The 24,323-nt window shown below is 48.7% G+C and overlaps 1 protein-coding gene across 2 annotated transcripts in view; it reads left to right on the forward strand.

The window, feature by feature from the left end:
* Positions 1-1,938: 1,938 nt before the first annotated feature.
* ABCB10 (ATP binding cassette subfamily B member 10) overlaps positions 1,939-24,323 on the forward strand; it is a 945,933-nt gene continuing 923,548 nt past the window's right edge. Inside the window, exon 1 of one of the 2 annotated variants that reach the window (XM_085611934.1) lies at positions 1,939-2,777. In XM_085611934.1, coding sequence (XP_085468060.1) covers positions 2,453-2,777 — 325 coding nt within the window. In that variant the 5' untranslated portion in view covers positions 1,939-2,452. The remainder of the gene's footprint in view (positions 2,778-24,323) is intronic. The other variant, XM_085611935.1, reaches the window with a different exon arrangement.

Consider the following 24,323-nt stretch of genomic DNA (forward strand, 5'->3'; position numbering starts at 1 on the left):
AACCCGAAAGATGGCAGATGGGGGCCGCAATAGACGAACAAGCAGTTCCCCCCGCGCCACTGAGTGCCAGTCGCGGATGAGGCCTGAACCCAGGGGCTTGCAGCAGGGGCTGTGGCAGTGAATTGAGCCCTCTTCAACAGCGTGCCACCAATGTACGAATGCCATGGAGCTGATGTGCCCCAAAGGGGGGGGGGGGGTAGGTTTCCGCAGGGGTTCTTCATCCGTTCTCATCCTGTGGACTACGAGGGCCGCCTAAGTAAGCCAACTGTATTCCTGGTGGGGTCCTCGCCACCGAGCTGTAGCCCAAGAACTGAGGCAGCCTGGGCGGCCGCAGTTTTTTGCACAGGGCGCGACCCCCAAGATGGCAGACGGGGCCAAATTGGACGAACGAGCATTTCCCAGCGACACTAAGTGCCCATCAGCAGATGAGGCCTGAACCCAGGGGCTTGCAGCAGGTGCTGTGGCGGTAATTTGAGGAGGCCTCTTTGACAGCGTTGCGCCAACGGATGAATGCCGTGGAGCTGAGGCGCCCCAGAGAGGGGCCAATTGAGGACAGACGCCTCACCTTGCCATATTGCAGGTGGCCTAAAAGGAGAAACCAGAGGAGAGCCCCACGTGCAAAGAGGATGTTAGTGCTCTCACCTAGGGGCCGCAGTGGGCCAGTGATCATCCCCCAGATGGTCCGTGGTGAAACTGGGCAGAGAGCGGACACCTTCCCCCTCAGCTGAACTAAGAGAGAGACGGAGTGCCATAGAAATCTTTGGGGTCTGCGGCGGGCACTCCAGCAAGCAGTGGGGACTGGTGGAGGCACATGTTGACCGGTAGGGGCCCCTCTCTCCATGCAGCGTCCCGCTGAACCTCAGCAAAACCAGCGATAAAGGCCTACTTGGACATCCTGGGATCCAGCATGCCATCTTTGCTCTCCACCACTTGGCCTACTACCCCTATGGCTAGCACCAGCTCGGCGATCCCTCCAGGCCCAACAACACCGGCCGTGAGTGCAACAGCACCCTAAAGGCCTGGCTGAAGGAGCACTGCAAGAACCCAAGCAATGGCGAAAAGATCATGTTTTAAATATGTAATATTAATTTGTCCAACCCTAATCGCTTCAACTTTTCTCAATATGTAATCTTAAGTGAATTTGCACCTTGTATATAACTTTAACCATGAGTATCTGTAGTAGAGGTGTACTTACTACAATTGTTTTGAGTTTAGAGTTTAACTGTATCTTTTATGTAATTCATGTTTTCTGAAGTCCTTATGTAATGTAACTGGTTCTCTTGTAAAGCGCTCAGACACCTTCGGGTAAAGTACATGCTATATAAAAACGCATAAATAAATACCCCCATTAACATCTTGATCCTTGGAAGCATTTGATTATTATGCAGCGTGTGTGTTGCTTTTAGTAACGAAAAAAACATGTTTACAATAAGGCTTCGGTGCTTTCTTTTTTGTGAGTCAGACGTGCATCAGACTCAGGACTCCCTCTGAACCAACCATATTAGTCATCCGATGTTCGCAGGCCTTGTGGAAACTCCAGCAGTGCTTAATGCCTCAAGGGAACGCACTGGGATAGTCAACAGATCTGGATTTAGTGTGCTAAAGCATGAAAACGCAGGCATGCACAATTGCTGTATGCATGCATTATCACAGTAAAGCCAGACCTGTTGGTTTTTCCAATGTGCGTTCCCATACTGCCTCTGAAGATCTCTAGGACCCCCACATTGCCTGGAGTACTACCCCTCCCTGGGTCTAGTTGCACCCACTGCTCTCAACCAGAAGGGTTACACCCGAGCATTCTTTTAACAGACCAACACAAGACACGCCAGGGCACAGCAATTATAGAAACCCTAAAAGTAGATGAAAGATTAATCATCCAGAGCGGCTTCACAGTTGTTAACGGTTCAATACAAAGTAGCGACTAGTGTGTCTCTAACTGGATCGGATGAGGTCACGTGAGCTTCTATGACAACCATGAAATGTATCCCGTCTGGTAGAGCCACCGCCCTACAAGAGATAAGTTTGCTAAAGGAACGCCCGGCTTCGCGGCTTATCAGCTACAGCCAGCCACCAAAGCATCTTTCCCTGCAGTCTGCAGACGGAGATTCGGTAACAGACATCTTATCCCGGATATGGGCGTTCTACCTTCTTTGAATTGGCGGCCATATTTTTGTCAGGCAGTTCCTCCTATTGGTTAAACCAAATTCCAAGGGACGAGTTGTGCTCGTGCCTTTTATCTTTCTGCCAGGAAGAACATGTGAGGCAATTATGCCTGAGCTTAACGTGGCTTCCACTCAGGACACGACACCGCCCATGCGCAGTATCTCGCTTACTGATAGTCTCCTGGCACGCTCAAATAGGACAGTGCCCATCACCCGCATCTAAATAAGTACAGGGTGCTTCTGCCTAAGGCGCTGTTTGTTTCATTTAGTTTTGTCTGAGGAGTAGTGGCATGAGTTTCTACTGTATGGCTCTACTGCTGGACAGTGGAGCTGCGGCAATGCTGAGTCGCAGTTGGGCGTCAGTGCGGGGCAGTAGACACCTGTTTGCCCCCTTGCGCCTCAGTAGCAACCGTACAATCCTCTGTTGGCAGCGCCTTCCACACCTACAATTTCCCAGAGCTGGCTGGGCCGGACACTCCGTCGTCCGGTGGCACAGTTCGGAAGCACCCTCCGCGGAGAGGGGGCAGCAGCCACAGTCAGAAAAGAGAGTTCTGGAGGTGCGGGAACTGCAACGGCTCATGGGGCTGGCACATCCCGTGCGCTGGAGGCTTGCAGGTAAGACGCCGAGCATGTGAACGACTGACGTCGCTGAGGTTGAAGATAGGAGTTTGAGTCTGTGCCTGATAAATTAACCATTTTATAGTATTTGTTTGAAAAGAGGGTGACCTTACTAAACCTACGGCTTTACTGGTACTCGCTGTAAAGCGCGTCAACGCCTCATCGAAGAAAGTAAGCGCTGTATGAATGTCATTTCAGAAAGTTAAACGTGAGAGTCCGGAAATTGTGTTCACTCGCGCAACGCCTATTGGACTAAACTGGCTTCTGCTCCTCCCCCGCGCCCCTCCGGCGTGTACCTTCATCCTCGGCTGTTGAAGCTTCCCGGATAAGGCATAAGTAATCGTTCATGCTGTAATGTACAGCGTTCGAAGTGCATTAAAAGACATACGGGATCCGTAATGCTGCATGCTTTGGGGACGGGTCAAAGGTGTGGTTACAAATATAATTTATTCTTTAAGTATATTTGGTCTTTCACCGTAAGGTAGCTACATTTAAATAACATGCAGCTTAAATAAACATTTTAAAACGTTGTTACTCCGTGGGAAATGTCCTATATAGTACATTATTAAACATCTATTAGTTAATGCCCTGCAGGGCGCTGTGTGTAACCAGAGAGACAGAATGAAATCTTGGTTGCTGCAATGGAGATAATGACTTGTGCATTTTTAGCACTACGAAGTCAGTCTATGACAGAAAGAACTGTGGATATATCAGTTATTATTTTAAACTTGCATTATACAAAATATGAGCTAGACTGATACAAAATGCACAGAGGTTTAAGATAAAATGGTGCTTCCAAAATATAGATTTTAGTAATTCCAAGACTGTATGTACTGCAATTATTTTACATAACTGTCTCTTTAAAACCTCGTTGTGGTAATACGCGTTATAAAAACACAAGTACACTTAAAAGCGCTTCCTTCACAGCCTCATTTGTAAACTCTTTGCCCTACCACTCACAAAGAACAAATCTTTGTCATGACAAAACCTCAAGTGATTCAATCATAAAGCCAGTGCAGGCTCCCAAGTATCATTTATATTTGCAAATTACCATTTGTATTTGCAGAATTAACTTGTGCACATTTACATTTCTTTCAGGCAAACAGACACCATGGCAGAAAGGCTTGTTTAGCTGTCTGCCCAGCTTCGGTTTCTCCACACAGGAGATTCACCGAATGACACTTCAGCTGACGCATTTAAACTATTGCAATTAACCATCCCAGGACGGTTGTCTTTTTACAAGAAGTAGGGGGAACGGTTTCTCATAAATCAAAAAGGTATTGGCATTTTTGTGCCCATCCGATCCCTCCAACTTCGACCTCTGGTTATGTAACACATGAAAGTTAGGGTCAGATTGGGGCCAAAAATAGGCCCGGGCACCCCAAAAAAGTGGCCCACATTTGTAAATTACAACCTTTTGAAAGCATCGCTTTTTTTAGTACGTGGGGGATAATTTTATGAGAATTTTATGGCAAAGAAAGCCTTGTATGGTCAATAACATTGGTCACAACTGCAAACTACATTATTCCACTGATTATCACTCACTCGTCTGCTGATACTTATCTTGAGGTCCATGTATCTCCATTATCCCTTGTTCCCCACATAGCTCAGTTTTCTTGTGAGGAAGTAAGTTGTCCAACACAAAAGCACTTTTTATAACAGGTTTATTGAGCCAGGTGAGGAGCCCACATCCGAAGCATCCTCGTACTGTGACTTCCAGCAGCAACTGCTAGGCAGGTGTATTTGAAACTCACAGGGCAAGTAGATGACCACAGACCAACAAGTTAAGCACAAACCATTCCATAACATGTCTTGATAATAAAAGTTCTGATATGAAATGAGGGTAGGACTAATTAACCTGTATCACAACATTACATCTTCTTTCCCCTAATGAAGAACAAAAATATAAGCATCAACATACCCTGGGAAGACAAAAATCTTATTATTTAACAGGCATATAAACACTGCTAGAACTTCTGGTTCCAGAGTTTATCTCAATTTGCATTGTAAGTCTAACACCTGGGCCGTGTTCTAAAAGTACCTCTTGTGACACATTAGAATTTACAGTCTGCAAACATGTAGCTGAGTCAGTAGTAAGAGAAAGTGAGGGCTCTTCATTCAGTGTATCTGAATCATCACAGTTCTCAATAACAAGGGGTCTTAATACATTTCTGATTGTGGAACTTGGGTTAGTAGTCAACCAATGTGAATTATCAAGTATTTAATTGTGTTGTACACATTTTGCATTATACAGTCCTTCTGGCCTGTTCATGTGGGAATTTTATTAGATGCCTTCTTCCCCACCATCCTATTTTATTTAAAAGTAAAAAACCTTTAGAATCTTTCACAACTTGAACGGGTGATGGGAAGACAGAAGTACTCTTTTTGACTTTAACTGAGCTTTTGATCATTACCTTGTCTTCAATTTTAAAATCTTGATCTTTCACCTTAGTTTATCAAAATACATCTTTTGTAAGTAGTGTGAATCTGATGTTTATCACTCTCTTTTTATCTGCACACGCACAAAAGTCAGTCTCAGTACTTAATACCTTAGCCCAATCCGATCAGTTTCCTCCGGTGGAGAGATCCCCACACACGAGCGCCCCAGCACAATCTACTGACGTCGGACTCTATATTCAGGTCGGGGCTGGAACTGAAGATAGCTCTCCCGTTCTAGACCTCCATGTGGGATAGCCACCATTGGATCTTTTCCCATGCCTCCTATGATAAGGGCACCAAATGGGAATAAGTGATTCCCTTCCGTAGATGATGGGCCTTGAGGTCTTGCAGTGCACAACAGTGTAGGGGCCTCAGAAAGATCGCCTGAATTGACAATGGCAGGAGGTCATCTAACCTCACTATCTGGTGTTAAGAAATGTATGGTCTGGAAATGGTTTGTCTCAACTCGTGACAATTCTATTACAGGACCGGAGGCTTCGTATTATGCTTATCTTTCTTATTTATTGCTACTCACAGCAGCCAATGAAAACTTATCTTATGTAAAACAAACTACATTTCCCATGATGCAAGCACCACATCACTTCCTGCATAGCCCCATAAGAGCCAGTAATACCGGAACCAGTCCTCTTTCTTTGCTGCTCACGCAGAGAGTTAAGTTGCACAGAGCTTTCTATCTATATCGCTAGCATTGCATTATTTTGATGTTGTGATTTATGACTGCTCAAGCGGCGCTTTGTGTTTAATAGTAGCGCGTAACTGAACGCCGCTTTGCTCTGTCAAAATATATACCCTAATCATTGCCTTGCTTAACGCCGTCCAGCGGCTTGAATTTCCGCGCCCTTGGCGCTCCCGCTGGGAGCGCGTTGTGTGGAACGGGGTCTTCCCCGAAGGTTTTGGTGGCGCGCTGACCGAAGGGCGGCGCTCGGCCGCATCGTTGGTGGTCTCCCAGCGCGTTCAGCGCTTCAACAGGGAGTGTGTACAGGTACCGCCCTGCCTTCGGCGGGTGGAATTAACGATTTAAATTTGCGCGAAGGCTCCCCTTATATGCCGGTGCGCTTGGAGCCAGTCACTTTTACTTTCATTTAAGTTTCCACTTGCGTAGCCCAATTGGGCTATTTTGGTAGGATTTGGGCTACGCATGTTGTTACAGCCCGTTTTTCTATCGTTTTCTTTCATTTCTTCGCATTGTGATCTCGGATTCCCACAGAGAGCATTGTTTGACGCCTGGCTGGCTGCAAAAACGACCTGGGCCTGGAGGGAGCACACCTCCTTGGATTTCTGCTCATTTTTGGCTCCACTACGCCCTGTGGGCTGTAATAATTGGGACACAGCTGCTGCTGAGGAGCTAGGTACCTGTACTGTTGTGCTGTGGGTTGCCCCCCCCCCACTCCTCCTTACTGCTGCCTTTATGAGCAAGTACGTTTATAAATTTGGCTCCACAATGGAAAATTGGGTGCACTACGAGGAGGATGACACCTTATATGAGGAGGAAGTAGGTACACCTTCCATCGCGGAAAATATTGTTGAGGGCCTGGACGCTTCCGTGCAGGAGTCGGTCAACAAGGCCCTGGAGAAGGCAGTTCGGGGAACTGTGCAGCAGGCATTGGCGACTGCATCGAAGCCTATTACTAGGCAATTGGAGAGGTTCACGAAGCATCATGGCTTCACTACCCCAGCAGGAGCTCCGGCAGAAGGGCCACAGCCTAAGCCCTGGCCTCATTCTGCCTCTTACTCGTCATTTCCGCGTCCTGAGACGGAGAGAGAGAGGGTTCAGGATACCGACTCGGAACCTGGTTCCACCTCATCGGACACCCCAGATGATTCCCCTCCCAAGAAGAAATCTAGGAAGCTAAGAATGTGGAGACTCCACAGACGCCTTTCACGTTCAACCCCTCGGATATTGTTCATCCTAGGTCCTCTGATTGGCTGCCTGCCCCGGAGGTGGCGGCGTACCTGCATGAGAATTTGCGCAAAAGTTATGACAAGGAGGTGCGCAACAGACTGCGGTCTGAATGTCCCCGACCGGATCTTTCGGACAAGGTGGCTGAAACGCCGGAAATTGACTCTAGTCTACTAACTTTCCTTAAAAAGTTCGACAAGGACCCTAAGAAGGGTATTGATCGCGCCTGGCGAGGGTGCCAAGACAAGCTTCTTGATGTGGTCCGTCCCTTGGCCAAGATATTGGAGATGGCTCTAGAGGCGCAGGAATCGGGAACCGCTGTTGATTCCCATGTATTGGCGGGCTGGACCCAGCGGGCAATCTGCCTATTAGGTAATGCCAACTGCGCAATCTCCACGGAGCGCAGGAAGTCCATTCTGATGCGCATGAACTCTAACCTTACGGAGTTGGCGGTGGCGGAGCCTGGCCCATTGGCGGACGGAAACCTCTTCGGCGACCGCTTCGTCAAAGATGTGGCGAAATACGTGGGCACTTTCACGACCCTGGACAAAGCTCAGGCAGGAATCAAACATGTATTCCAGGCTGGGGTTTTCAACAGGGCCGGACGAGGCCGGGGACGCTCGTTTGGCCGTCAATTTTCCCAAGGTCCTCAGCGAGGAAACTTCGGACGCGGCAGGGGAGAGTGGGACTCTACCCGCGGTGGCACCTTCTACCCCACCAGGCAACGCTTCAACAAGAGACGCTTTAACAAGGGATCCTATCGGGGAGGATTCCAGAACACCGAGGCTTCAGGTGAGCGCTCCAGACTTATTTCTTCTTCCATTGGGGGGACGTATTCAGCAGTTTTATCACAATTGGGTTCAACTATCACAGGATGCCTGGGTTTTGCAGACAGTTCAGGGAGTCCATCTAGAGTTCTTCCAGACTCCTTGTCAGGTTCATCGGCCCAGACAGCTTTCTTTTTCCCAACTAGAGTGCGATTTCATAGATTCAGAAATAGAAGGATTGCTGCTGAAACACGCGATAGCACCTTGCGACGAGGGCCCTCGCGGTTTCTGCAGCAATATTTTTCTGGTGCAGAAGAAAGGGGGTGGTTACAGGTTGGTACTCAATTTGAAAGATTTCAACCACTACATGACTTATAAGCACTTCAAGATGGAGGGCATCCATCTGTTGGCAGACCTACTGAAGCAGGGGGACTGGTTGGTCCGTCTGGTCCTGAAGGACGCCTATCTGTCCGTTCCCATATATCGTCCCCATCGCAGATTCCTTCAATTTCAATGGCGGAACCGGTGGTACGAATATTTGGTCCTTCCTTTCGGACTTTCCTCAGCACCGTGGTGCTTCACCAAGGTTCTGAAACCTGTCGTAGCCTACCTCCGATAACAAGGGGTTCGCATGATTGTCTACTTAGACGACATGCTCATCATGGCGCAGTCTCAGACGTTGGCGGTTCAGCATTTGCGCATGACCATTCGTATCTTGCAGAACCTGGGGTTTGTGATCAACGAACCAAAATCGGTTCTGTGTCCCACGCAGACGATAGATTTTCTGGGGTTCGTCATAAACTCTCAGACGGCCCAGCTCAGTCTTCCAAGTTCCAGACTTCGGGATATCAAACAAATGGTATCTCTCAGGGTGATTGCCCGGATAGTGGGACTTCTTGCGTCGTCCATTCAAGCAATATTTCCGGGACCCCTACACTACAGGGCCCTTCAACGACTCAAAATTCAACACTTGCAGAAGGGTCTGTCATACACAGACGTAGTCCCTCTTTCCCAGTAAGTGAGGGAGGAGATGCAGTGGTGGTTGGCCCACGTAGAGGCGTGGAACGGCAGAGCGATTTTCGGCTCTCTACCGGAAGTGGTCATAGAATCCGACGCCAGCCGTTGGGGTTGGGGAGCGCGCTGCAGAAATATTTCCACAGGGGGACGTTGGTCTCTAGAAGAGTTAAATCTTCACATAAATTGTCTAGAACTCCTCGCAGGATCATTTGCGATCCAGACACTATCTCCCAGGCAGGTCTCATGTTGCATCCTTCTTCGGATGGACAACATATCGGCGGTACGGTACATCAACAAACTGGGGGGCACGAGGTCCTCAATGCTGGTAGAGCTAGCGAAGGCCTTTTGGCATTATTGCCTGAGTCATCAGATTTCGGTCATAGCAGAATACATTCCGGGTCAGTCCAATGTAGTGGCGGATTGGAACTCACGCCACCTCAAGGACTACAGCGACTGGCAACTCCGCCCACGGGTGGTCCAGCGGTTGCAGGAGATATGGGGGTTTTGCGAGATCGACCTGTTTGCCTCCAGGCTGAACCGTCAAATGACGACGTTTTTCAGCTGGAGGCCGGACCCATTGGCTCTGGCGACGGATGCCTTTGCACAGGAGTGGACTCAGAAATTGAATTATGCGTTTCCACCATTCATTCTCATTCCTCGCGTGTTCACTCAGGTGATGCGCCAGAAAGCGGAAGTGATACTAGTGACTCCCTTGTGGAAGTCGCAGCCTTGGTTCCCGTTGTTGCTGGAGGCGATTGCGCCTTCCCCAGGAGGATCCAGTGGTCCTCGACAATCCTCCAGGGCCCTCACTGAGAGAAGCACCCGATGGTTCTATCGGGCATCTGTCTCTGATGGCCTGGAGACTTTCAGGCAGCGTTGGCAAATGCCAGGGTTTCCGGAACAAGCTTCAGGCTTCATCAACCAAGCGTGGGCCCCCTCTACCAGGAAGCGATATTCTTCAGCCTGGGGATGCTGGGTTCGTTGGTGCATGGGACAACATGTGGATCCCGTGGGTGCAGAATTACCCTTTGTTGTAAATTTCCTGTTAGAAAAAGCGTAGGAAGGTTTAGCGTATCGCTCTGTTAATTATTTCCGTTCCGCCATATCGGCGGGCCATTCTCGGATCGAGGGCAAACCTGTTGGAATGCACCCTTTAATATTCAAACTCCTAAAGGGTATCAGAGTAGCTAATCCACCCAAACCAAAGTATTCTTCCTTGTGGGATGTCTCGCTGGTTCTTTCACTGTTTAACAGATGGCCCGACAACAATATGTTGTCCAGGAAACAATTATCTACCAAACTGGCCATGTTGTTATGCCTAGCGGCTTGTAGACGTTCCTCGGATGTTAAGGCTCTTGATATTACAGGTAGAGTATTTACTCCGGAGGGAGTTTCGTTTAATATTACGTCTAGAACCAAAACCATGTCACGCAGTGTAGATTATCATGCTTTTCCCGACAATGCTAAACTTTGTGTGGTCCAATGCCTTAAGGCTTATGAAGAATGTACCAGGTCTACCAGGCCTGATGGTGTGGTACAATTGTTGATTGCTCTGCAGAAACCGTACAAACCTGTTACTGCGGCTACTATAGCCAGATGGTTTAAAAAATGTTATGCAGGAGGCGGGTGTAGATACTCGGGTCTTTGGTGTACATTCTGTTCGAGGCGCTATGGCCTCCAAGACCTTCATGTTGGGTTCTACTGTACAGGATATCATGCATTCTGCAGATTGGTCTTCTGAGTCAACATTTAAACAGTTTTATTATAAACCGGTGGGTGACATATCCTCTGTTGTTTTTAATCAGCGTTAAACTAGCATAATACAAAGCCTCTGGTCCTGTAATAGAATAAAAAATTAGCTAGCATTCGCGCCAAGAATTTTCAATCCTATTAAGGACACGGAGGCGAGGATTATCCCACCCGGTTAAATTACAGTATTGTAATTATTGCCCACCTGTTTTGCATATATATTCTGGTTATACAGAAGTTACGGGTTGTTCTATCTCTGTTTTGTCAGGATCCGAAAAGAAGATGGATTAGTCGTAATCCTGCTTGAAGTTGACGTTCCTCCCAGCTGGTCTGGTTCTTCCACGTTGGAAGTTGTTGTTGAATTTGTTATAATTATTGGACTTTAACGTTCGGAGCAAAGCAAGAGGACCGGTTCCGGTATTACTGGTTCTTATGGGGCTATGCAGGAAGTGATGTGGTGCTTGCATCATGGGAAATGTAGTTTGTTTACATAAGATACGTTTTCATTGGCTGCTGTGAGTAGCAATAAATAAGAAAGAGAAGCATAATCCCCGCCTCCGAAAATTCTTGGCGCGAATGCTAGCTAATTTTTTATTCTTTGCCATCTTCGTAGATGGGAGATGCAAAGAGACCGCTGACGAGTCTATTACAAACCCCAGGAACATGGGTGCAGAAGTGACTTGCTCTCGTGATCACAAACTCCAGCCACTCCAAGAGATTGACTGCCATCTGCAGTTGCAAGGACAGTGTTCTGGGGCACTGATTGATAATGTGCATTTCGTCCAAGTAAATAATGAGCATCATCCCCTGCCTGTGCAGATGCTCTACCACCGTTTTGAGGACCTTTGTAATGCACCAAGATGCCGATGACAGGCCCTAGGAAAGTGTGATGAATTGGTACGTCTGGTTCCTCCAGAAAATGTGGCGGAATCTGCAATGGGGCTGAAAGATTAGTACGGTCAGATAGATGTCCTTCAAGTTGAGCCACCCCATCCAATCAAAGGGTTGGAGTACATCCTGCAGGAGATGGATACCTTCCATCTTGAAGTGGCGGTACACCAGCAATTTGTGGAATGGTCTAAGGTTGATCACTGGCCGCTGGCCCCCATTGTGCTTGGCGACCAAGAAGACATTGCTTATGAAGCCAAAGTGGTGAGGCATATGGCTCCTTTGTCGAGGAGGGCCTTGACCTCTGCGTCTATGAGAGCGTTCTCAGTCATGGAGAACCTTATCAGATGCAGGGGGGTGTCATGTCTTGGAGACCCATAGAACTCTATCTAGAAACCTTGAACAGTCTGAAGGACCCATGCGTCCATAGTGAGAGGCACCCACCTGTGGAAAATTGTGCCAGGCGGCCCCCTACCCTTAGAAGGAAAGAAGGGTGAAACTTTCTGCTATTGGGAGAGCTGGAGGACTGTCCTCTGGAGTCACCTCTGTCGCAGATCTTCCAGGCGCTGGTAGCATAGAAGTTTGCAAATCTGGCTTGATCCTTGTATTGTCCGTGTCCGGAGCCTTGCCTCAGGGAGAGGGTTTGAGAGGAGAAGCGACCAGCTGAGTGGCCCCTGCAACAGCTGGCCCCCTGGAAAACCAGAGGGTAGAGTTCCTCTTGATAGAAGTTTGGGCCTTGTCAAGGAATGAAAAGGAGGCCACACACTTCACCCAGCCTCTATATACCCCTGAAACAATGCACATCATGGGACGAGGTGCCAAGCCTCCTCCCCCAGGATGGGCAGGGTTCACGAAGGGGAAGCTTTAAAGGCTTGCCGCCTTTGTGAGCCTCCCCAGGCCACTTGCTGCTCTCAGCAACTGGTCCCCACTGGTTCTGACCCCCACTTTGGGCAGGAGAACCGGCGGGAAAAACAAGTGAAGAAGAGAGGTGTGCCCACCTCTGCCAACTCCACCCCTCCGGTGGGGGAGGCGACGTGAAGCACAACTGTCAGTCCACGCCATCTTGAAGATAGGGGGGACTCAGCCAACCAGGGACAGGCTCATGCCCCCCTCCCACTGGAGAGTGGTATAATAAGGAGTGTACCCACCCCAGGGAAGGGACCCATTGGTCCCTGCCTTTTACCTACCTGTAACACCCCTAAACCTAGTATTTAGGGGCACCCCTGAACCTTGCTTTCTCAGACAAAAAGAAACTACAAGAAGAAGAACGACCCAACAGCTGTGCAGCAACTAACAAGAGGAAGACGCCCACTGACTTGGCCCCAGCCCTACCGGCCTGTCTCCACCTCGAACCTGCTCTTAAGAAATCCCGGTGTGTCCTGCAGCCAGCAACCTCGAAAACCCCAGATGACCTGCCTGCCTTAAACCCCAAAGACTTTGTCTCCCGTGAACACCGGATTTGTTCATCTGCAACCTCTGGCTCCGGCCGGACACCGCGAGTCCGCCCCACTCTGCACCCGCCGTCCACGGCCCGAGCGGGCAAACACCACAAGGAGGTCCCCCTGGTGATCCTGACCCAAGATCTGGCAACCCCTTGACCTGCCTAAGCCCCCAGCCGACGCCTGCAGCCTAAATCCAGAAGGTCCCCCCCAACCGCGACCAAGAGCTGGTAAGATCCAACCCCAAAAGGCACCCGGCACCCGATGCCCCACGGCTTTGTGTGCCCAAACCGGCGGTGCCTAAACAGCCCCTAACTTCCCAACTTACCTCTCGAAGTGGTGGTCGCACCCAAAAGACCTTCGTCCCCAAGCCTTCAGTGCCTTTGCAAACCGGAGGTTCCTCATTGAAAGCAACAGGGCGCTCGACGTCGAAACAGCACCCTGCACCCGGCCGCCATAGTGAAGCTGAGGGTACACCTTTGGTGCTACTTTGTTTCCCCATTTGCCCTGAGCTAAAGTCCAGGAGCTTTGCTCCCACAACCAAGTGGCCTACTTGCCAGCAGCCACCAACCGGAGGCCCCCTATCCCCCATTGGATAACATTGGGCCTAAGCACCCGGCTGCCCTAGTGCCTCTGAGGGTGTAACTAGAGTACATCCTTGACCCTCAGGGACCCCTGAGTCTATCCCCAGAACCTCAACTCCCACTACCAAATACTTCCCTCAAAACCGATAATACTATTTTAATCCATAGGATAACATTGACTGTTTTTTTTCTGAAAAGTTTCCAAGTGTGGAGTTTGAGAAACTAAGTAAATTCTTTAAAATTGCATAATCTAACAAAAACGATGTTACATACCTGTGTTCAGGAAATGTCCCAGAGTAGTATCTAGGTATTCTACTCTGTGTAAGCCTAGTAATCTCAAAAGATACTTACCTGCTATTTTACTAAGAAGCCTATTCAAGTCTATGTACTGCATTTACTAAATATTGCATTTCTCTGCATCCATACTGTAAATCAAACCAAAGTGCATATACAATTATCATTCAAACTGTATTTCAATTGCATTACTAATGTAAAGTATTTATTGTTTAATTGTGCCAGGCTTGCTTGGTTCTAGAAAATAAAATAACAAAGAATATTTTTATACAAAAACAATTGGTCTGAAGTTCAGTTTTTTAGTGTGTGAATTCATTTGCTAACTGAGTGTGTACAACAAATACTTAATACTGCCCCTGATACTGCTTTACTGCTCGACCACTCTACCACAAATAGAGTGAGGTGCTATCTAACTTTACCTCTGCCTACCTTTGGGGATCCACTGGACTATGTGGACGCTATACCTCACTTTGGTATAGTATATACAGAGCCAGCTTCCTACATCCATTGCCTCCTAGAAGTTGTCGCCCCAAGATAGGAAGGACAACGCCTCCTCCTCGACATACACACTCTTGGATAATGGCATAGCCTCCAGTGGAGAGGCCAATTATGGTGACAGATGGAACCGTCCAATGTGGCACTGGGAGGTCCAGTATATATTTTGGGGCGACTGGAGGTCACCAATCAGTGAGGGTCTAGGCCCTAGGGCCCCACCCCCCCAAAATATGTGTAACGGGCCAGTCTGGGACAGTGTCCCTTGCAGTGCAGGAACGGCCTAATGACAGTACAGACCCCTCATGGTGGTGAAGTCTAATAGTACAGGCCCAAAAGGCGTTCTAAGTAAGAGTGAGTAGCTCACCAAAATACAGACCTCACAGGGCAGTAATGAGGAATTTTAAACAGGCCCCAAAGTGGGAAGGAAATCGACCTAAATGGTCTAAACTGTGAGAACACAGGCAGAACACTAGAACGTGTCCAGCAGGACACTATATCACTCCCAAACTTTAATGAAAAAGAAACAAACAAAGTCCAACCTATGAAGAACAAGCATTGGCATAGCCAATAGGTCTCGCCTTTGGGACCTTATAAGTGTTTAGCCATGCAGCACTTGATGTTGTTGCACCAAGGATATTGTGCTGGATAACTAAACAATATAAGGTCCCAAAGGCGAGACCTATTGGCTATGCCAATGCTTGTTTCCCAAAGCTTTCTCCGCAGGGAGAAGTCCACCCACCACCCTACTCCCATAGAAGATGTCATGCTAACCTATTTTGCTTGCTTACTACAAATCAGATGAATGTTACCTTGAAATATCATGTTGGCACTTTAATTCAGATGAAATCTAAGATAGACATTTGTCTCTGTTGTGTTATGTTAATCATGCAGTTATGAAACATCAGCAGTGTTAATTAATGTGATGACATTAAGGTTAAGGTCATGTGAGACTACTTCCTGCGAAGATTCGGGGTCAAGGTTCATGTGATGTTACTTTCTGTGATGTCCTTAAGGTCAAAGTGAGTCTGATGTCACTTCCGCTACCCCTGACATGTTGGTGATTTGACGCCCATGCACAGCAGAAGGCCACATTACACAATTCTCTTTAGCGGTGGCAACCAAACAGATGGGTAATGTTTTGAGACAACATGAATGCAGCTAAGCAGCTTGTCGTTTGCATCCATTAGCGGTAGTGCCGACTGTACGGTGAGCAAGCACAAAGAAAACAATGCAAAGCTTCCCAAAGCTCATAAAATCCCTACAAAAATCCTTCTGTCTCGTGTAAGAGTAGGGGAAACTTCCTAAACCAGTTATGTTTCCTTCAGGCCACAAAATGAACGCGTAACCCATGGAGCGATCTTCTCGTATGTAAAATATAAAGACTGTGTTCAGTGTTAATGGCCGTTGGGCCCGCGACTGTTCGCGTTAGCATATTTTATGCGTTCTTGGACGCACATCTATATAGTTATCCTCCCCTGCCCTATCCTGGCACTTGCCAAAAGTAAAATGAAAAATAGCAGTTTGAGATGGGAGGGGCTTGCACATAAATTACCAAATACAAGGCATGACCGACCGGTGAAAGCAAAAGCAAAGAAAACGCGGGCACGTGTCCAAGTAATACGCAATGACACTTTTTTTTTTTTTTTTATGACTCTACAGAGAAAAAACTGAGCGCAGACTTCCATGACGTGACAGAGGGGTTTCAATACAATTGAAGTGGTCAGCACGAGACCAATGTTTTAATTTTTTTGTCATTCTTTTTTCATACAGCGTTTATTGTAACTGATTTTCACTAGCGAGAATAAGGCATGGGCATTTGATTGGCTCTCATGCTAACACTGCACTTTTCATTGCTCTGGTTTATTACATGTCACAGGGAATGAAGGCCGTGTACAGTTTGGGGCTGAGAAAGAAAAACACGACAAATAAGGCTTTTAAGATAGAGAAAGTTGGCTAATCTTTTAACTTTGATTTCGCCCATTAAGCTGTGCTGTCAACGGAGACGTGGCTCGGATGTCAACATTGAGTCAACAATCTCTAATCTTGACTACGGCATCAAATTACAATCTAAAGCAGACGGAGGTCATTTGAGGAAAACCTTACTCCGAAGTAAGTAGGTAAAAGAAACGACCAAGTGCCTTATTTATTATTTTTTGCAGTTTGATATAGCGCAAAACCGACCGGAAGTTATTGGAGCTGTATGTGAGCATCAGTTACGTTAGATTCGTTGTACACTTTTCTAGCTCTGTGTGCCAGGGGCATTGTGGGAAGTAAAATGTCAGCTAGGGCATCAGAAACAGGAGCTGGCGCGACGCTCCTTGAGTCCTTTTCATCTTCCTGAAAATTGGATACAGTGACATAAACAGTCTGCAGCGGGTTGCTATGCAGGTATAGTGTTTCTGAAAAGTTAAACCAAGAAAAATAAAAACCCACCGCCGGATTAACATTTTTAGAAGTCAGAAGGATAAAATGATTGGCGGGCTGCAAAACTAACAAAACAAGTACAAACTCGCGCACGCGGCGTAGCCCGTGGGATAACAAGTGGTAGGGGTGGGGGGAGTGCGGCCGAGAGCACACACAGCATTTCCCTTGCGGGAGTGAGCAAGGGCACCATCTGTTTGAAAGTTAATTACAAACCGATGATTTCAAAGCTCGCTCCCGCATGGGAATCGCCGAATGTGCATGTGTTGCCATTGAAAGCAGTGCGTGCACGTTTTTGGCCTAAAAACTGAATTGATTACAAGAGATCCCCTCCTATGCAGCGCATGCGCGCTGCATAGGCGAGACCTAAAAACAAACAACAATGCACAGCACCAATGAGTCTCTTCAGGCCAACTGCCGGGCAGTGCTGGAGCTCTGGACTGCATGGTCATAAAAACTTTGGTCCGCCTCTGAGATGAAGTTCAGACTGGCCTGGTCTCGCGGTGGTGGAGTCTATTTACACAGTTCAAATAGCAATGCATCTGGTGCGATGGTGGAGTCCACTTTGGAAATCTTGCGGGCGCTCAGGCTCTGGTGGATGGCAAACATATAAATACTGCAGATGACCTTGGTAGATGATGGCCTTCCTTGGAGGTGATGATGCTTTCCAGATCCTGCTGGCCGAGCAGCTCAGATTTGCCCCTCCTGGCTGGACCCTCCCCCGACCCCCCCCCCCCCCCCCCCCCCTCCACCTCACAGGAGTCTCCTGAGGGACTTCTTGCTGGGCTGCCATGGGACCTTGTGGACTGTGCGGGTCTCGTGTAGGCCGTGCGAAGGCGTTGCTGAGGAACTGCCAACAGGACCACAGCCAAATTGCTCATGCAGCCACAAAGGGTGGTGTCTCTGCGTCTGAGTGCTCTCGCCGTTAGGACTCCGGTTCACATACCTCCTTTAGATGGTCTTTAGATTACCAGTCTCCATCTGCGACCTCCATTCTTCCAGGTGCCTGTCGTGGAGCTACTGCCGACGCATCTCTCTGGTTCGGATTCCCCTCTCACAGAAACTCCGTTGAGACCCTTGCCCCTGGATTGGCATGTGACCGCATGGGCTGGGCGGGCTTTTCGTAGGCCGCGCTGAGGGGTCACTGCAGAACTCCCAACAGGGACACGGCCAAGCCTTGTGTAACCCCAAGGGTGGATAGTCCAATGATCGGGTATGCTCTTCTTCGGCAGGCTTCAGGTTTACTTGGGCACACAGAAGGTTCCTGGTTGGCTAGCCTCCCATGGCGCCACGAGTGCCTTGTTGACCTCCGGATGTCTTGAGTGTTTGGATCCACTCTGGTGGTGCGATGCTCCTTCGATGTTCTTGGTGATTGATGATGCACCTGGATAATAAATGTGATGAGATTTGTTTATTTTACACTAAGGCAAACAGGTGGCGATCTCTTGCTGTAGGTGACTTTGTGGAGTGAGGAGGCCTGGAGAGACTACTTGGCCACTTACGATTATCTTCTGGCAGGTGCACTTGCTAGACGTGATGCCATTGATGCCAAGCAGCCGCTGACAGGTGAGTGGACGGTCTCACTGTGAGGCGAGGAGGCCTGGACGTAGATGGTTCTTGCTAGCAGCTTACGGTTGGTCCTAGCGCGAAGCTGTCTCCAGTGACGTCTCTGCACCCCAGTGGCAGGCTTGTGCTGATGAACACCTTCTCCGGTGCTGGCACTAATCCTCTGTCCTGTCGCTCTTCTTTTCCCTCTTGCATGCCTGTGGTGGTTGTTTGCCCTGTGGCGTCGTGTCACTCTCCTTCCCTCCTTCACGGAGTTGTGTCCACCATGCTCTTTTCTTTCCAACCAGGTTCCTCACTCGGATGTGGCGTCCTGCCACCTGTCTCATATCTGTGCCACATGTACATCTCGCTGGTTGTATCCAGTTCTTATGACTATCCTTACTTGCATGTCCTTGGAGCACATGTTGTGATGGCAGCTTGCCACGTGGAGTGTGCGACTCTCCTCTTGCTTGTCTGGGCCACTGGCTACTCCGTCTTGAGGCAGTGTGAGGGAGGACACTCTTTGGCCCACTGCGGGGCTTCCCTGGAGCAGTGGAGATGTGGGGCTCTCCTTGCTACCATCAGCATTGCTTCTTTGCTTATCCTCTGTGGAGAGATCTTTCTCCTGGGTGCCCGTTCTGCCAGCTTCTCTGGTTTGTATTAAAACAGTGGTACTTATACAAAGCACAAATAGAAACAGTAAATATAGACTAGAATCAGTGCTATATTGGGAATGTCCAGTCGGACATTCAATTTAATGTAACAATTGAGTCAGGAAAATAAGAAGAGCACATCAATACAGTGGGACACAGTCCTGTATCCAACAAAAACACATGACAGGTACAAAAGGACAAAGACATTTCAGGCAAGACAAGGGTAGCTTGGCAAATTTAAATTAAAGCAAGCTTAGTGGAAACAGCGAATGCACTGCTTTTAACACAATGGATTAATGTGCATGCTTTTTACATTGGTCTGCAACGTTTCGATCCTTTCAAAACAATAGTAGGATCATCATCCGGACAATTAAGTTACAAGCCTGAGTATTAAAGTGCCTCGGATTTTAAATATACAAACATTATAGGTAAGGGACGGTCCGGGGAGTCCGGGGCTCGCACCAATGTGCGATTGTTAGACCTGGCACCATTGGCGTGAGTCTCCCTTCCATTTTTCGCTGGGTCTCCTCTGTTTTTGCCGGTTATAGATGCTCTGGGCGCTGTCCCACTGCCATTCAGTGCCACAACACGAATGCTCCCTTTGTAAAGATGACATGTGAATTGGTACATCCATGATTGGCTTATTGGGTTTACCTGTTAGTCACTAGTAGCGTGGCCCGTGTGTGCCCAGGGCTGGTAAACCGAATGCTGCTGGTGGGCCTGCAGCACTGGCTTGTGCCACCCTCAGAAGCAGCTTGTAAAGTGTGTCTCAGACCTGCCACTGCAGTGTCTGCGTGCAGTCCAGAACTGCCATCTTGGCTGTGAAGTGCACCCACTTCCCAGCCCCTGAACCTTCCCTTGGCATCCTGTAAGCCACCCTTATGTTAGGGTGCATTGTATGTGTAAGGTAGGACATGCTCTGATGTGTGTAGCACGTCCTAGTAGTGAATTACACCCTATTTCGTTTTTCAGTACTGTAAGGCTACCTGTTCTCCATAGGCCAGAATGGGAGGTTTTGGCTATTGCATTCTACAGTCCTAACTGACCCACAGAACATTGCAGAAAAACGAATTTAGTATGCCTGAGCTCAGAATATTAAAATACATCTTTTAGTGAAGGTTATTTTTATATTCTGTGTTTGAAACTACCACTTTTAGAGTATAGGTACTTTCTTGCCTAACCCTTCCAGTGTGCTCTGCTGTTATGTGTATTGGCTGTCTGGTTTTGGAGGGACAGGGCAGGCTGAGTCAGACCTGGGTTGAATAGAGAGATCTGCCTTGGAGTGAGGGTAGGGGTAGCTCCTGCACTTGAATAGGGCTGTGCCTGACAAGGTGAATGCTGGCTCCACCTCCCACTGTGCGTCTGAAGGCAGACCCCCTCTTTCTGAAAGGAAGGATGCAGCCTGGTAAACAAACTGCTCCAGGGCTGGGCAGAACTGGTTCTGGCTGGGTTCAGAGACTTGTGACTCCTTAGAAAAAAAAACATTGGGGGTATTAATATTTTTGCCCAAACCCCTACAATTTGTATTGCTCCTGGACAACAAGAAGAACCTCTGTCCGTGTAACTACAGGAATCTGCAGGAGAAGGACTGTCCTTGTGCTTGTGTGCTGTTTCTTGGACTGGCCTGCAGTGGTTACTACTGGACTTGGAAGAAGAGGAAAAGGACTTTGAAGGATCTTTTATTTTGTGTCTACAGCAATCCCCCAAGGGCTAGAAGAGAGCTAGCCTCCTGCAGGAGTCTCGGGAACATCAGACTCCACCACCAGCCTCCTGTTTCCTCCCAGCGAGGATTTCTATCTGCAGGTGAGGCTCCTGTGAGTTCCAGGGCCTCTAGTTCTACTGCTGAGAAGAGTGCTGAAAATCGTCGCTAACCCCCGTTAGCGAGCCGTTGCAGCTGGTGAGCATGAGAAAAATCGTCGCTCTGCTGTCGCCGAACGCGCTCGCTAACCCCGAAGGTTATCTCATCACCCGTCAGCAGGCCTGAAAACGCCCTCTATCCCGAAGATTGTCGCCTTGCTTGTTAGCAGGCCCCAAAGCACTCGCTAACCCCAAATCATCGCATCAAGCTCATCGCATCAAGCTCATCGCAGCGCGGACGCCGAGCGTTCGCCATTTTCCCCACATCGCATCAGGATCATCGCTCCCTCGCGGAGCGCCATTTTCTTTCATCGCAGCAAGATCGCACACGCAACAGGCTCGGTGCATCATCCTCCCTTAGCGGCAAGGATTTTATCGCATCACCGGCTTAGCGTGAAGAAGTTTGTCGCTTTGTCCTGCCCGTAACCCAGCGTATCATCCTCCCTTGCGGTAAGGATTCAACGCATCGCTGGTTAGCGTGAGGAAATTTATCGCTACAACTCCTTAGCGACATTTTTGTTGCTTTGCTACAGAATCCAGATACTTTGTGAGTAAAAGGGTCGCAGAGACCACTGCATTGAACTGAACATCATTTTGTGCATCTTGAACTATTTTTGCAGCATTTTTAAAGTAACTATATTTTTCTAGTATTGTGGATTTTTACTGTTATTGGTCTTATGATTAAGTCTATATAAATATACCTATTTTTTATAACTACTTGAGTGGTGTCCATTTGTAGTGTTTCTCATTATATTACTGTGTATGGTCATAAATGCTTCACACACTGCCTCTGAGATAAGCCTAGCTGCTCGTGCTACGTTACCACAGGGTTGAGCAGGGGTTGTCAAAGGGTGTAGGCTGCTTACTCTGACTTAGGAAGAAGGGTCCCTACTTGGACAGTGGCCAGCCATTGCCAACTAGAGACCCCCATTTCTAACATTGGTGGCAACGGTGGGATCTGGACTTGCATTTATGATTGCATACAGTAATTATAGTGTACACTACTTGTGTGTGCAGACCATAACATAACCACGTACGTTTTTGAGATTTTTGATTCTATTTTTGATTGTTATTGCCAGTTATTGCTACAATGGGCAAGCCCAGATCCAATGCCTCTGAGGATCTCTCCTGGGAAGAAGAGAAATTAGAAACCTACAATGCCAAGCAGCTCAAATATTTTTGCAAACGCTTCACAGTCCCTATCACAGGTCTCACTAGAAGGGAAGAGTATTACAAGGCGCTGAAGGCCTGGTTAGAAGCCAGGGATGCCCCTAGGAATATGCAAGAGCCTGTGGAGGGGGGAGAGAATGCAGGAGAGCAGCAGGAAGAAATTGTAGATTTGGTAGGGGATAAAGCAGTTTCCAGCCCGGGCACTAGTGTGTCCTCAAGGGGCCTGACTCCAGAAGAGATGGAGGACAGGGAGAGAGATAGGCGGCATAATATGGAGATGGCTAAGCTTAAATTGGATGGTCAGAGAGACCCAGAGAATAAGAAGTTAGAATTTGAGATAATGAAGATGAAATTTGAACATGAGAGAATTTTGAGGGAGTTGGAGCTTAAAGCAAAGAGTATAGAGATATCCCCCTCTGGTGGCAGCATACCAGTAGTGCATACTGAGAGTAGAGTGTATATACCTAATGAGGTTATTAAGGATTTCCATAAGAGTGAAGATATTGGGCAATGGTTTGCCGCTTATGAATTAGCTATGGTGTCCCACCGGGTCCCTGAGAAGGATTGGGGAGCGGGGTTGTGGGGACGCTTTATGAGTGAGGGGAGGGATACCTTGTTGGACCTACCCCCAGAAAGTAGGATGGTTTATGCCCACATGATGGAATATTTGATTACCCGCTATGGTTTTACCCCTGAGATGTACAGGCAGAGATTTAGAACCTGCAAGAAGTTAGAGGGTACCACGTGGGTTGAATAGGTGTCTTTTGTTTGCAGAGCAATGGAGCGCTGGGTAAAAGGCAGCAAAGTAGAAACTTTTGAGCAACTGTATGATTTGATTAAATGGGAGCATTTATCTAGTAATTGTTTTCCTGAGCTACGCCAGCATCTGATAGATTGCAAGCTAACTAACCCTAGGAAGCTTGCTGAGGAGGCGGACCGCTGGGTGAGCACCCGGGTTCGCAATGGTCCAGTGGGAGACTTCGCCAAAGGTGGGCAGGGTCCCCAGCAGAGAGGTGGGGGGACAGGGGTAAACCAAGGGAGTTCCCCAAAGGGCCCCAAAGTAATTCCCAAGGGAACCAAGCAGTGGTGTCCCAGCCTCCCCAGGATAGGAAGCCAGTGCCCCCAACAGGTAGGCCTGTTCAGAGGCGGCCCCTTACTTGTTTTAAGTGTGGTCAAGTGGGCCACAGTTACTTCGATCTGCAGTGTCCTCAAAGGAATGCTCCTGCACCACCCCGCCAGCTTGCTAGTGTAGCCCTGGGAGGGGGGGAGATGGATGCCCAAGGTGGGTTGGGACCCTGTAGAATTGACCCTTGTCTCACTAGGAGACTTTGAGATGGTTCCTAAGCCTGCACTGCCTGATAACACTAAAAAGTACAGGCAGTGGGTAACCATCAATGGCCATAGAGTGGAGGCTCTGAGGGACACAGGAGCCAGTGTAACTGCTGTCAGCTCCCGGTTGGTGTCAAAAGAGCAGGTTGTTCCCCATGCATTCTACCCAGTAGTGTCTGCAGACAACAGAGAGAGCCAATATGAGGTGGCTCAGGTTCCCTTTGAGTGGGGTGGGGGGGGTCTCAGGAACTCTTCAGGTGGCTGTGAGGCCCGCCATGCCTGTGGACTGTCTGTTGGGCAATGATTTAGAGAACTCACCGTGGGCTACGGTGGAGAGAAGAGCTCACTTGCAAATGTTGGGTCTGCCTGAGAGGGCATGTGCTACCACTCGGTCCATGGCGGCTATCAAGGGTGTTGAGAAAGGCCTGGAGCCTGAGAGTATGGCCCAGGTCCCTGCCTTAGAGAGAAGGGGCAGGGGGCGCGGGAAGCCGGCCCCCTTGGTTCCCACGGCCCAGGAGGGAGCAGACCCTGCGGGGGATGCCCTGGAGCCTACCGGGGAGCAGAGTACCGACCTGGGGGACCTGCCTGAGCTGACCCAGTGGCAGCAGGAAGGAGGGCCCACCAGGGAGGAGTTTTGTGAGCAGCAGAGAACTTGCCCTTCTCTTGAGGGTATGCGGCAACAGGCTGAAGCCCAGGCAGCTGGTGATATGTCTGGTTCACATCTGATTTATTGGGAGAACAGTCTCCTGTATAGCGAGCCCAAGGCTGCTGAGCCGGGGTCAGCCCGTGTGCTGGTGGTACCCGAGTGCTTCAGAGCCTTCCTACTGGGGTTGGCTCATGACATTCCATTGGCAGGACATCTGGGGCAGACCAAGACCTTTCAGAGGCTGGTCACCCACTTTTATTGGCCCCAGATGCGGGGGGAAGATCAAAGCCCCACTCCAGCCCTTTCCAGTTGTTAGTACCCCATTCGAG

This window comes from Triturus cristatus, chromosome 6 (assembly GCF_964204655.1).
Source record: "Triturus cristatus chromosome 6, aTriCri1.1, whole genome shotgun sequence".
In the NCBI taxonomy this organism is placed as follows: domain Eukaryota; kingdom Metazoa; phylum Chordata; class Amphibia; order Caudata; family Salamandridae; genus Triturus; species Triturus cristatus.